This window comes from Lissotriton vulgaris, chromosome 10 (assembly GCF_964263255.1).
Source record: "Lissotriton vulgaris chromosome 10, aLisVul1.2, whole genome shotgun sequence".
NCBI classification, from domain to species: domain Eukaryota; kingdom Metazoa; phylum Chordata; class Amphibia; order Caudata; family Salamandridae; genus Lissotriton; species Lissotriton vulgaris.
The window spans coordinates 1,058,415,214-1,058,429,909 of record NC_141698.1 but is presented as its reverse complement, the minus strand read 5'-3'; the positions used below and the strand labels follow the sequence as shown (position 1 = coordinate 1,058,429,909).

The window sequence follows — 14,696 nt, the reverse complement described above, 5'->3', positions numbered from 1 at the left end:
GGTTGGTTGGGGGAGAACTCTGGGTTAGTAATAGAAGGGGTTAGACCCGAGCAGCAGATGTGCCAGAGACACAAGCAGTAAAAGCACTTAAAACAAGCCAGGGGCAGACCCTGGGTAGCAGTGAAGCTGGGTGAGCACCAATAAAAACATCTGGGCAGCAGGGTGCAGGATCAGTGTGGGAAGGCATGGAGTGCAGTCCGCTGGGCGGGAGGAAGGCAAATTCAATTTAAGATTCGCGGTGTGATCTGAAGGTAAAAGTAAAATCCCACAAGGCCAACTCAGCCATCCATTCTTCCGGACTCCAGATGGATTAAGTACCATTAATTGGGTAATAGGAGAATCCCCTGTTTACAGTGCTTAGAAACAGCAGAAATGTGGTATGAAGCACCAGAGCTTTACAGTGGGCGGTCCAGAATCAGCTGGAGAGGGGAAGCGAGCAGCAGGGATGCAGCAGGAAGGGTGAGGCCTGACAGTGAGCAGCAGGGATGCAGCAGTAAGGGTGAGGCCTAACAGTGAGCAGCAGGGATGCAGCAGGAAGGGTGAGGCCTGACAGTGAGCAGCAGGGATGCAGCAGTAACAGTGAGCAGCAGGGATGCAGCAGTAAGGGTGAGGACTAACAGTGAGCAGCAGGGACGCAGCGGGAAGGGTGAGGCCTAACAGTGAGCAGCAGGGATGCAGCAGGAAGGGTGAGGCCTGACAGTGAGCAGCAGGGATGCAGCAGTAACAGTGAGCAGCAGGGATGCAGCAGTAAGGGTGAGACCTAACAGTGAGCAGCAGGGATGCAGCAGGAAGGGTGAGGCCTAACAGTGAGCAGCAGGGATGCAGCAGGAAGGGTGAGGCCTGACAGTGAGCAGCAGGAAGGGTGAGGCCTGACAGTGAGCAGCAGGGATGCAGCAGTAACAGTGAGCAGCAGGGATGCAGCAGTAAGGGTGAGACCTAACAGTGAGCAGCAGGGATGCAGCAGGAAGGGTGAGGCCTAACAGTGAGCAGCAGGGATGCAGCAGGAAGGGTGAGGCCTAACAGTGAGCAGCAGGGATGCAGCGGTAAGGCTGAGGCCTAACAGTGAGCAGCAGGGATGCAGCAGGAAGGGTGAGGCCTGACAGTGAGCAGCAGGGATGCAGCAGTAACAGTGAGCAGCAGGGATGCAGCAGGAAGGGTGAGGCCTAACAGTGAGCAGCAGGGATGCAGCAGTAAAGGTGAGGCCTAACAGTGAGCAGCAGGGATGCAGCAGTAAAGGTGAGGCCTAACAGTGAGCAGCAGGGATGCAGCAGGAAGGGTGAGGCCTAACAGTGAGCAGCAGGGATGCAGCAGTAAAGGTGAGGCCTAACAGTGAGCAGCAGGGATGCAGCAGGAAGGGCGAGGCCTTACTGTGAGCAGCAGGGATGCAGCAGTAAGGGTGAGGCCTAACAGTGATCAGCAGGGATGCAGCAGTAAGGGTGAGGCCTGACAGTGAGCAGCAGGGATGCAGCAGTAAGGGTGAGGCCTTACTGTGAGCAGCAGGGATGCAGCAGTAAGGGTGAGTCCTAACAGTGAGCAGCAGGGATGCAGCAGTAAGGGTGAGGCCTTACTGTGAGGAGCAGGGATGCAGCAGTAAGGGTGAGGCCTAACTGTGAGCAGCAGGGATGCAGCAGTAAGGGTGAGGCCTGACAGTGAGCAGCAGGGATGCAGCAGTAAGGGTGAGGCCTTACTGTGAGCAGCAGGGATGCAGCAGTAAGGGTGAGGCCTAACTGTGAGCAGCAGGGATGCAGCAGTAAGGGTGAGGCCTGACAGTGAGCAGCAGGGATGCAGCAGTAAGGGTGAGTCCTAACAGTGAGCAGCAGGGATGCAGCGGGAAGGGTGAGGCCTAACAGTGAGCAGCAGGGATGCAGCAGTAAGGGTGAGTCCTAACAGTGAGCAGCAGGGATGCAGCAGGAAGGGTGAGGCCTAACAGTGAGCAGCAGGGATGCAGCAGTAAGGGTGAGGCCTAACAGTGAGCAGCAGGGATGCAGCAGTAAGGGTGAGGCCTAACAGTGAGCAGCAGGGATGCAGCAGTAAGGGTGAGGCCTACCAGTGAGCAGCAGAGATGCAGCAGGAAGGGTGAGGCCTGACAGTGAGCAGCAGGGATGCAGCAGTAAGGGTGAGGCCTGACAGTGAGCAGCAGGGATGCAGCAGTAAGGGTGAGTCCTAACAGTGAGCAGCAGGGATGCAGCAGTAAGGGTGAGGCCTAACAGTGAGCAGCAGGGATGCAGCAGTAAGGGTGAGGCCTGACAGTGAGCAGCAGGGATGCAGCAGTAAGGGTGAGTCCTAACGGTGAGCAGCAGGGATGCAGCAGTAAGGGTGAGGCCTAACAGTGAGCAGCAGGGATGCAGCAGTAAAGGTGAGGCCTACCAGTGAGCAGCAGGGATGCAGCAGTAAGGGTGAGTCCTAACAGTGAGCAGCAGGGATGCAGCAGTAAGGGTGAGGCTTAACAGTGAGCAGCAGGGATGCAGCAGTAAAGGTGAGGCCTAACAGTGAGCAGCAGGGATGCAGCAGTAGGGGTGAGGCCTAACAGTGAGCAGCAGGGATGCAGCAGTAAAGGTGAGTCCTAACAGTGAGCAGCAGGGATGCAGCAGTAAGGGTGAGGCCTAACAGTGAGCAGCAGGGATGCAGCAGGAAGGGTGAGGCCTAACAGTGAGCAGCAGGGATGTAGCAGTAAAGGTGAGGCCTAACAGTGAGCAGCAGGGATGCAGCAGGAAGGGTGAGATCTAACAGTGAGCAGCAGGGATGCAGCAGGAAGGGTGAGGCCCAACAGTGAGCAGCAGGGATGCAGCAGTAAGGGTGAGGCCTAACAGTGAGCAGCAGGGATGCAGCAGTAAGGGTGAGGCCTAACAGTGAGCAGCAGGGATGCAGCAGTAAGGGTGAGGCCCAACAGTGAGCAGCAGGGATGCAGCAGTAAGGGTGAGGCCTAACAGTGAGCAGCAGGGATGCAGCAGTAAGGGTGAGGCCTAACAGTGAGCAGCAGGGATGCAGCAGTAAGGGTGAGGCCTATCAGTGAGCAGCAGGGATGCAGCAGGAAGGGTGAGGCCTAACAGTGAGCAGCAGGGATGCAGCAGTAAAGGTGAGGCCTGACAGTGAGCAGCAGGGATGCAGCAGTAAGGGTGAGTCCTAACAGTGAGCAGCAGGGATGCAGCAGTAAGGGTGAGGCCTAACAGTGAGCAGCAGGGATGCAGCAGGAAGGGTGAGGCCTAACAGTGAGCAGCAGGGATGCAGCAGTAAAGGTGAGGCCTAACAGTGAGCAGCAGGGATGCAGCAGTAAGGGTGAGTCCTAACAGTGAGCAGCAGGGATGCAGCAGTAAAGGTGAGGCCTAACAGTGAGCAGCAGGGATGCAGCAGTAAGGCTGAGGGCTAACAGTGAGCAGCAGGGATGCAGCAGGAAGGGTGAGGCCTAACAGTGAGCAGCAGGGATGCAGCAGTAAAGGTGAGCCCTAACAGTGAGCAGCAGGGATGCAGCAGTAAGGGTGAGGCCTATCAGTGAGCAGCAGGGATGCAGCAGGAAGGGTGAGGCCTAACAGTGAGCAGCAGGGATGCAGCAGTAAGGGTGAGGGCTATCAGTGAGCAGCAGGGATGCAGCAGTAAGGGTGAGGCCTAACAGTGAGCAGCAGGGATGCAGCAGGGATGCAGCAGTAAGGGTGAGGCCTAACAGTGAGCAGCAGGGATGCAGCAGTAAGGGTGAGGCCTATCAGTGAGCAGCAGGGATGCAGCAGGAAGGGTGAGGCCTAACAGTGAGCAGCAGGGATGCAGCAGTAAGGGTGAGGCCTAACAGTGAGCAGCAGGGATGCAGCAGTAAAGGTGAGGCCTAACAGTGAGCAGCAGGGATGCAGCAGTAAGGGTGAGGCCTAACAGTGAGCAGCAGGGATGCAGCAGTAAGGGTGAGGCCTAACAGTGAGCAGCAGGGATGCAGCAGGAAGGGCGAGGCCTAACAGTGAGCAGCAGGGATGCAGCAGTAAAGGTGAGGCCTAACAGTGAGCAGCAGGGATGCAGCAGTAAGGGTGAGTCCTAACAGTGAGCAGCAGGGATGCAGCAGAAAAGGTGAGGCCTAACAGTGAGCAGCAGGGATGCAGCAGTAAGGCTGAGGCCTAACAGTGAGCAGCAGGGATGCAGCAGGAAGGGTGAGGCCTAACAGTGAGCAGCAGGGATGCAGCGGTAAGGATGAGGCCTAACAGTGAGCAGCAGGGATGCAGCGTTAAGGGTGAGGCCTAACAGTGAGCAGCAGGGATGCAGCGGTAAGGATGAGGCCTAACAGTGAGCAGCAGGGATGCAGCAGTAAGGGTGAGGCCTAACAGTGAGCAGCAGGGATGCAGCAGTATGGGTGAGGCCTAACAGTGAGCAGCAGGGATGCAGCAGTAAGGGTGAGGCCTAACAGTGAGCAGCAGGGATGCAGCAGTAAGGGTGAGGCCTAACAGTGAGCAGCAGGGATGCAGCAGTAAAGGTGAAGCCTAACAGTGAGCAGCAGGGATGCAGCAGCAAGGCTGAGGCCTAACAGCGAGCAGCAGGGATGCAGCAGTAAATGTGAGGCCTAACAGTGAGCAGCAGGGATGCAGCAGTAAAGGTGAGTCCTAACAGTGAGCAGCAGGGATGCAGCAGTAAGGGTGAGGCCTAACAGTGAGCAGCAGGGATGCAGCAGTAAGGCTGAGGCCTAACAGTGAGCAGCAGGGATGCAGCAGTAAGGGTGAGGCCTAACAGTGAGCAGCAGGGATGCAGCAGGAAGAGTGAGATCTAACAGTGAGCAGCAGGGATGCAGCAGGAAGGGTGAGGCCCAACAGTGAGCAGCAGGGATGCAGCAGTAAGGGTGAGGCCCAACAGTGAGCAGCAGGGATGCAGCAGTAAAGGTGAGTCCTAACAGTGAGCAGCAGGGATGCAGCAGTAAGGGTGAGGCCTAACAGTGAGCAGCAGGGATGCAGCAGTAAGGGTGAGGCCCAACAGTGAGCAGCAGGGATGCAGCAGTAAAGGTGAGTCCTAACAGTGAGCAGCAGGGATGCAGCGGTAAGGGTGAGGCCTAACAGTGAGCGGCAGGGATGCAGCGGTAAGGGTGAGTCCTAACAGTGAGCAGCAGGGATGCAGCGGTAAGGGTGAGGCCTAACAGTGAGCAGCAGGGATGCAGCGGTAAGGGTGAGGCCTAACAGTGAGCAGCAGGGATGCAGCGGTAAAGGTGAGTCCTAACAGTGAGCAGCAGGGATGCAGCAGGAAGGGTGAGGCCTAACAGTGAGGGAACGTGGGTGCAGGGGCGACGCTTACAAAAAGTTTGGTACAAGAAAGGAGGGTTGGGAGGGAAGAGACTAAGGGGCATATGTACAAGGGGATTGCGCCATTGGATTGTCACTTTTACTGGCGTTCCAGTAGCACCATGCCCTGCACCATATTTACAAAGTGGCATTTAACCCTTACCGTGCTCCTGTCTGATGGGAGAACACTCTCACTGGTGCTGTGCACGACCGTTGGCCGTCGCAGCTCTGCCCACCCATTAGAACACCCGCACCAAGGTGTAATTGCAGCCGCGGTTAAGGCGTTAAACCACTTTTTGGCTTTACACAGCTTTGTAAATATGCTACCCTTTCACGCAGGTATCCGCGTGAAAGGGGCGTGCAATGGGTGTTGCTATGCACGTTCCACCTCAACACCCATTGCTTTTTGATGCTGCCCCAGACTTACAAGGATCTGTAAATCTGTGTCAGCACCAACACGCCATTCAATAGCAGAAGTTAGAATAATGCAACAAGGAGAAATACTTTCATTTATTCTAGTTTTTGCATTTTACATAGAAAGAGAAAAACACCATGAATGGTTGTTAATGTGCAGGAAGGTGTCCTTTTCCTCCACATAAACAATCAATACATAATGGCAAGTTGCTACTTCTATGTGTGCTGCATTCTGCAGTACACAGAAGTAACAAACTGCCATTAGTGATTGTTTATGTGCAGGAAGGGACGCCTTCCTGCACATAAACAATCATCACCCTGCAAAGCAAGCACCCTTGCAGTATGGTGCAAGGGTGTCTGTGTTGGCGCTAGGCAGCTATTTTTGGCGCCAGCGCTAGGGAAAACACAGGGGTTCGCCTAATTATCGTAAATGTAGCGTGTGCCTGCATTTTGGAAATGGCGGAGTGCGGCGCTGCACAATTTGCCAGTGCTCCATGCTCCGCCATTTCCTGGTAAATATGCCCCTGAGTTGGGCACCCTTTTGAACTGACCCGGCATTTCGCTGGTTGCCGGAAGATGCGTATTTGTTTGAGGAGATGGATGTTGTGCTTCATGCCGAAGTGGAAAACATCACGGTATTTCCTGACACTACATTTGCAGAATATATGTTATTACTTGTACCCCTACATATGGTCAGGAAACAAGGAGTACGTCAGCTTTCTACACATAAACCAGATTTACGCAAAGTTTATGTTATTCAAGAGTAGCATTAAAACGAAAAGTCCTGAGTTACCGACAGGGCCAAGACTACCGTAGACTTTACATAACATGCGTATTTTTCTCCAACCCTTGTCCATCAGTCCTTGAGCGATGCTCCGTCTTCTCCGGAGAAAGAAGTGTGTGCCATAGGAATACTCTATGCTTTGACCCTGTTACTGTCTGAACCTAAGGATTGTCTGTTTGAGTACATGGATGTCCAATGTCATCATGGTCTTTTTGTTACAGGGGGCTGTGATAACACCGACAATGGACCACACAATGTCCATGCAGCCGGCCAGTATGATGGGTCCTCTCACCCAACAGATGAATCACATGTCATTGGGAACAACAGGAACGGTGAGCCCCAAGCCTGGGTTTTAATTCTACTGATTGAAGATGTTTGTGTGCCATAACATGCTGTGGTGCCCACAATGGTCGCCCTGTATTCTGTTGTCACTATTGGGTCACTGGTACTCCAGGGTCGCTTTACTCCCTTGGGTGCTCTGCACTGAGTGTCCAGGAGTCTGTGGTCCCAATAGACTATCTGGTCCTCTATTCTAACAATAGAGTCTCTAGAGCTATGTATAGGATCTCAGATACACTATACACGATCGGGTCTCAGTCACTAAGTAATAATTAAGGCCCCCTGATTTCCGTTTTTACTGATTTTTACAGATAAATGCAGACAGAAAACCATTTATTTTCTTCTCTGTAATTATTTTTTAATGTGGATAAAAACAGAAGTTAGGTTCTTTTTTGAGTGATTCAAAATAGTCACGACTGTCAGGCCAATAGATTTGCGGATTGACAGATACAGGCCGTTAAAAAATACAGAAATGTAGCATTGAGGTTTAAACTTCAGTAGGAATGCATAGGGTTGTTACTAACATTTTAATATTTTCATATAGGTGTATGATTTCTCATTGTGGGTCTTCTTATCACTGTAACCTCTTAGACATTCAAATAGGAGTATGCATTTAACGGTAAAATTAATTTAAAAATATTCTCGGTTTGGCTTTCTTTATTTACAAAACCTAAAATAAATACAGATAAAATTAGCAAACACAAATAAGGATAAATACAGATGGAAATGCCCAGCAAATAAGTGCCCTAAAACCGAGAGCCCTAGTAATAACATATGCACGCAGAAGTTATATAGTGCAAACCTACTCAGAGGTCAGTGGAGTGCTTTACAGGATCAAAGTTATGCGAATAGGAGTAAAATCAGAGGTAGCTCGGTTCTCTGAGCAGAAATGTACATCAAATCTTTCCTGCATTGGAGTGGCGTGGGAGCTGTCCTGATGGATACCAGGGGTGTTGTTCCATATCCAGGGTACATAGATGGGAAAGGCCTGCTGCCCTGTTATTTAGTCTGCAGCCTGATGGTTTCTTGGCTGTGGGTGTGCCGAGAAGCACCAGATGGGAGAAGATGGGTTATTATGGGTTTATAATGGATGCAGCTGGCTTGGACGATGTTGCGGGCTGGTAAGGGCACCCAATGAAGTTCCATCTGGATGGAGGTGATGTGATCCTATTTCTTTAGACCCTGGATGAGATGTGCAGTTTTGTATGGGATGCCCTTAAGAGATGCCATTATGGAGTTTGGGAGGCCATGAAGCTGGGCATTACCACCATTCAGATGCAAGATTGTGAGTGCTTGAACAGCAGTTCTGAATTTGCTTTCTGGAAGAAATGTTTTTGCTTTCTTTAGAAGAGAGAGCTGATAATTGGCCTTTTTAATAAAAGCAAACTGTTTTCTGTGCATTGTTATTTTATTGTCTCATAAACTACTCTAACAGAAGGTGAGAAAGTAGTGGATTCTTTTGCACCATTCTATCTGCTCCATAAAAAGTGGACAAACATTACAGGTGTGAGGACAAATGCTCTGTTATTCTCTGTACGTGCTTGGGTCTTGGAATACACGGTTAAAGTAATAAGGAGCAGATTTTATTTGCAGGGAACCTTGGTTCAAGGCCAGGTTTGACCTAGTTGTGTGATCTCCTGCTAAAGTTTTCTTGCACAGGAAATATAAACATTGCCAAGAACCAGTTCATTTGTGGTTATGTGCTATTCAACAGTAGCCAATTGTAGGGTGAAATATTTGATGAAAATGTTTTAAGGCAACTATGTAGTGGCCAGATTGTGACTGGTTTGCTGTGTGTGGTTCTTTTTGCAAAATATAGTGCTCCACCTTTTTGTTTACTGTCCATACAATTAGGGGGGGGGGGGTGCTTATGAATCCCCGCGTGTTTTATTTCTCTTTGGGTTTGTCGACTAAAAATACAAGGGAGTGGGGATGTGCTGCATCTTTTATGGTGCCCCCAGAATGGCTAGGTTTTGTTGTACAGAATCAGTAGTGTATGAGGGGGTGGGGGGAGGGGGTGGGAACCAACCCTTAAGAGAGCCCCATTCAGCCCAAAGCCAAAGAATATCCATGAGATTTGGGAGACCAATGGGGCGTTGTTTACATTCTGCCCGGGGAGTGGGGGGTGTTGGGAGTGGCATAAGTTTGTGTTACGCCACTGTACAGAATGTGTCCTGAAACTGAATGGCTTCTTGGAGCTACTCATTGTTGCGATATTAGGCAACAGTGTTAATTGTGGATTGAACTAAAGAGGGCATATTATCCAGGAAGTGGCGGTGAGAGGTGTTAGCCTCCTAGGTTTAACGCCACTCTCCGCCACTTCGGAAGCACCAGGCTGCACCATATTACCAAGAATATGGTGCAGCCTGGCGTTCCCCCTGCGATGGCTCTAAGTCTCACGACTTAACGCAGAGTGCAAGGGTGTCTACAAGCAGGGAGGTTTGTTTATGTACAGGTAGGTGCTTACAAACTCCGCACGTTAGCCATCAGTCCAAATATTCAAAGACTTAGGGCCATATGTAGGTAGCTTAATACCGGTTGGTAACGGCCGAAAATCTGTAAATTTCCCGTTACCGACCGGTATTTAGCTTTTTCTAATGTGGTTGGCTGGATTCAAGGATTCGTTAATTTACCGATACTATAATTTAAGGAATCCGTAAATTACTGAATCCTTAAAATACCGAATTGGTAAATTACCGAATCCTTAAATTCTATTTAGGGAGCACTCAAGTCAGTGCATTTTTGATTTAAGGATTCGTTATTTACCACCAACTACAAATTGGTGGTAAATATCGAATACCTTTAAAAAAGCAATTTTTAGCTTTTTTAAAAGTGCCATGTGGCAGACATACATGCCCTTGGGGCATGTATGCGCGCCACATGTGCTCACATGCACAATTCAGGGGTTCAACAGGTTGTCAATGTGACACCCTGTCACCCTTGAATATGCTCCCCCTATTACCGATTCGGTATTTACCGAATCGGTAATAGTGAATGGCTTCCCATTCATTCCTATGGGCCTCCAAGCCCATAGGAATGAATGGGAAGGTATTCCTTATTACCGATTCAATAAATACCGAATCAGTACTAACGAATATTACCGAATCAGTAAAAATTACCGATTTTTTACCTACATACTATTTACCGATTCTTAAGTAACGAATCGGTAAAATTCTGTATTTAGGAATCGGTAAATAAAATTTACCTGCATACAGCCCCTAGACACTTACCAAGCATGCATGCCAACCCTCCCGATTCAGGCGAGAGACTACCGATTTCAAGGCTAGTCTCCCATCTCCCGATCCCTGCATACAAAAACCCAATTACTTGGTGACAAGGACTGGTCTTTTGTGACTTCACTAAGAGTAAGTATGCACTGCCAGTAACCTGCCCCTGCAGGCCAGTGCACAACATTTTTGGCATGCTGTCAGTGCTTGCCATAGCGCGTTCTCCTTGCTTCTGACAGGTAAGAAAAAAAGACATATATAGATGCATTTCTAATATCTGATCCTGCAGCACCGCTCTTGCAAGTCTCACACATGACCATAGACTAGAATCAGACCTCAGTAGAAGTCAATGGGAGAAACAGTTTCTCCTGATTTTGTGTTTTAAATCTCACACTTTTCTCTTCTAAAATGTTGTCATGTATGTTTCAAGAACAGCTGTTCATCTTGCTGTCATCTGCAATCTTTATGCACGTGTTAGTACTCAAAGGAATGGGCAAAAACAGTCTACCCGGCCTCCCTGGAATTTCTAAAATTAAAATTAGCATTTTCTGATGAGAATTTATGTGACAGTGCCTACCTGTCCTCCTCGATTTATTCGGAATTTAGGGGAAGCGATAAATACAGTAACATTGTATTGTTTTCGTTGTTATTCAGCATAGTGCAAACGTGTGCCACCTCGTTTAACCCGGAAGCTAGCAGCTGACAGTGCCCTAACCTTGTGCAGCAATTGTAGCCGCAAATTGCATTTTTGAAGAACGTTAATGCACAAGTCCTTACCTTCCCTGAAGTAATGAAATGTTGAAAAAAAAATCTGCAACGTTGCATAAATGCCACATTTGTGCCCACTCACCTTTCCGCCGGCAGAAATGAAAGGTGGGCTGCACTAATGGTTTTATAGTTCCATGCGCCACCTCCAGGAATATTTGAGGTACTTCACTTATAGTAGCCTTTTCCTGCTATTTCCAGGGGACTGCCTCCCTGGATCTTGTCTCCTCAACCCAGAGACAGGGTCAGACTGGAACACAAAATAGGCCAGGAAAACAAAATAAAAGTGGCCCACCATTAGTGAATTAAATAACAAAAAATGCGGCCTATTTTTGCAAATTGGCAGTTTTGAACTTCTAAAGACAGGCAGTAAAAGTGTTTTGCAAGGTATGGAATAATGCATGGATTTGAGCTTCATGAAAGATGTTTGTTTTAATTTCAGGGAAATTATCAGTGAAAACTCCATTAAAATTCATTGGATCAGAAGCAATTTCGGGTGGGAGGCAGATATAAAATATTTTGGCGTGAATCGGGTCTGTTGGCATGTATGCAACCTGTCAACCAGCCCATCAAGCTCGCCTTGATTGCCCTAAGGACAGTCCAACTCTGAGCCACACAATATAATGTTGCAACGGGATTAGGCTGTATTTATTTATCCGCACAAGCAAAATTAGTGCAATGCTCAGAAATCTAAATGTAGTCACTCCATATATACATATATACATAATTGACCTTTTTATGACACAGTCTTGTGGCTTTCAAGCACAGCTAATAAAATATGCCACTATCGATATGGTGCTAATTTCACCAGTATCAGAAGGATAAAAGGCTGAGACATGCTTCTGAGTTTTGAACCTCTTGGCCTGTAGGATGCTTATATTTCTGATGCACATGCATTCATTAACTTTGCAATATGTATACTATTAAAGTGCTGATCGTTCTCTTCAGCTTGCAAGATACCTGAAATGCACCTATTAAAAGGGAAACTCCAGGTGAATGCATAGCAGGGCAACCACAGTTGACACTTAGGGGCAGATTTACAAGAAACTGACACATCTGTATAGATGCGTCATTTTCCCTGCGCCTGCGTGAAAAACCCTTGTGCCACCATAGATGCGCCATATTTACAACACGGCGCACTATGGCGCAAGGATTGACAGATGCGTCAGAAATTCTGATGCATCTGTTGGTGGAAAAGTCACGCATTGCTGCAGTTGTGTTACAAGCCTTTCATTGAGCTCTGCTGTAGATGTATATGTTCTGATCCTTGTGGATTTGTACCAAAGCTGATTCAAAGTGCTTGGGTCCTTCTCCATTGCAGTGTAGGACTTGCTCGCCCCATTCTAGCTCTTGGCTCTGAGAAATAAAAACAGCGTCCCGGTAGGTCGGCAGCCCATCGGCTTGCCCAAAGCAAAGGGTAGGATGACAGTCTGGTCATCTGAGGTCCCTTCACAGGGTGCCACTCCTGTACCTCATGCATTTGAAATTATGCTTTTTAATAGCACTCCTGTGCTGCATATGAGGGTTATGAGGTATACAATATTATTTATCGGTCAATGCAGACGGCGAGAGTGGAGGGTCTAAGTCTTCTTAGCTGATCTGCTTTTGGTCCTGAAGTGAGCAGGGTGTGAGGTCAGGTGCCACTGGGCAGGATGGGAGTCCCAGAAGTTTGAGGCAGATCCAGAGAGGGGTCCCAGAAGGTCTTATTATTTCTTGAATGTCAGTTTTTCCAGGCACAGGATTCTCTTACTGTGCAGAAACTTTTTTCCAAAATGTATCCCGGGTAGGCTTGATGGATGACACTGTCAGTAAGCAGCTTCTCTTGAGAACAGATTTGGCTTCAAGTCAGAGCAAAGGAAGAGACTCAAATGTTTAGGTGACATACACGTGGCGGCACGTGCCAGAGGCAATGTGGACTCCTGCAGAACTTTTAGAGGAGCGAGTGTAAGACCAATCAGTAAAGCACTGCTAATCCTGTACCACTCTGCAGTGGTCATTTGTGGGTGGGGTTTTCACTGCCAGTATGAGGAATGATGCCCCCCCAGAAAGAACAAGCTTTCAAGCAGCATGTGTGGAATAGATGGCTTCCTTGTTTCCTGCACTCATCTTTTGAACAATCCAGCTCAATTGCAACGTGAACATGTGCTGCAAAATAAATTTTTTCAAGAACATTTTAAAAAATGTCACCCATGAGGAAAAACCGAAATGTAAAAAGGGTGTTCTGCCGATCAAAATATTAAAGAGGTTGTTGGAAAGCCTCCGGCTCTATAGTGACTTGTGGCTACCATTAACAAAATTAGGCCGACCGCTTAATTTCAGACCTACCGCTAAAGAGGTTTGGCTACAGCTCATCTGGGTCACTTCTAAGCTTCCCAGTACCTAAGGGACAGCACTTACAGGCCAGGTTGTACTTCAGCAGAGGCCACCAGCAAGGTCCTCCAGTCCAGGTTTCGTTGGTACTTGACAACGGTCACTTCAGGAAAATGACCTCTTGCATCTTGTTGTGTCCCTGTAGCCACACAGGAGGTCAGCTACTTAAACTTGGAGCCCACTTCCTTGTCCTGCGTAGAAAAGGGAGAATGTACAATCCTTCAGGGCTTCTCTCAAGTCACACTCAGTAGGTCCAGTACTGTTCTGAACTTCGGCAGGTCCAGAAAGTATTCTGAGGAGGGTCCCCTTGGTTGTCACATTTGGACTAGCCAGTGGGTGGGATTGACACCCGGCACTTCCTAACCAATGGAGATAAAGTTACTCGGGGCAACCCTTCACACACTTGCAGCACATCCTGTTTTCAGTGCTGCAAACTATGCCACATTCCACCATTCATGGGGAAACACCACATGGCACTGGACCTCTATACTTTGAGGCAACTTGTGTGCCTGTCAGCGGTGTACTTGGGGAAAAGAGCAGCCCCCTCCTTCGGTCCCCTCAAAAACTTGTTCTTGGCTAGTTTCCCTCCCATTGGGCTCAGAGTCATTCCTGATGATAAGGATCACATGTGCCACATCCTTTCAATCCTGTCATCAGGTCTAAGCAATTGTTTTCCTCAGGGGGCAGTTTGTCAGATCTCACTAAGGTCAGGCATGGCTAGGGAGCTGCTGGCAGGCTAATGCAAATTAGCCTCCAGGAGCTTCTGGCAGAAAAATTAAACTGTCTAAAAGTTACTTTCCCTAAATATTTCTTAAAAATCTAACATCAACAATGAATTAGACTTGCAGTAAATAGGACCTATAGCATTTGAATGACTATTTTAGGTGTTTCCTGTCAAGGTTAGAGATTAAAGTTCAGAATCTGTACTTTGGCATTTTCCAGGATCCATCAACAGCCCGCTAGTGACAATAGCTTTTGGGGTCGAGTCACTGGAGGAACATGCCTACTTTAATATGTATTTGTTCCCCTTTTAAATATCTGGTACACTACCTTGCGAATGACAAGTTGTACCTCTGGATGACTTATTAATATTCAAAAGTAGTATTCTGTCTATAAATAAAGGGTTATTAAGACTGGTTTGACAGAACATTTTTAGGCTGCCCAAGTCTAGCTAAAGCCATGTTTAACAGGCAAGCCCTGTGGATGGCACAATAGGAGCCCCAGTCCACAGATGGTATTTATCTTCTGGCCCTCAGTGCATTTTCGACACCACATACAAGGGACTGATAGGCTACTTAAATATGTCAATCATGGGTATGCTAATTTAACCACAATTAAAGTTATAAAGCCAGGAAAATAGTCAACAGTTGGGGGGAATCACACATTTCCTACAGTTCGGATTTACAATTTTCCCTCTTCGCAAATTTTTCCTGTACTTTGCCTGGAAAGTTTTGCCATTCACAGCTTTTGATGAATCCTATTGGGAATGCCATATGACATTTTCCATTTCGCTAATGCGATATTGTACCCAGAGTACAATTGCACTTAGAAGAAAGG

The 14,696-nt window shown here is 48.3% G+C and overlaps 1 protein-coding gene across 3 annotated transcripts in view; it reads left to right on the top strand.

Moving 5' to 3' along the window:
* The window catches only part of RBMS3 (RNA binding motif single stranded interacting protein 3), a 1,376,050-nt gene that overhangs the window by 1,333,138 nt on the left and 28,216 nt on the right, over positions 1-14,696 (top strand). For all 3 annotated transcript variants that reach the window (XM_086942113.1, XM_086942115.1, XM_086942114.1), the window contains exon 11: positions 6,660-6,770. In XM_086942113.1, coding sequence (XP_086798239.1) covers positions 6,660-6,770 — 111 coding nt within the window. The remainder of the gene's footprint in view (positions 1-6,659; positions 6,771-14,696) is intronic.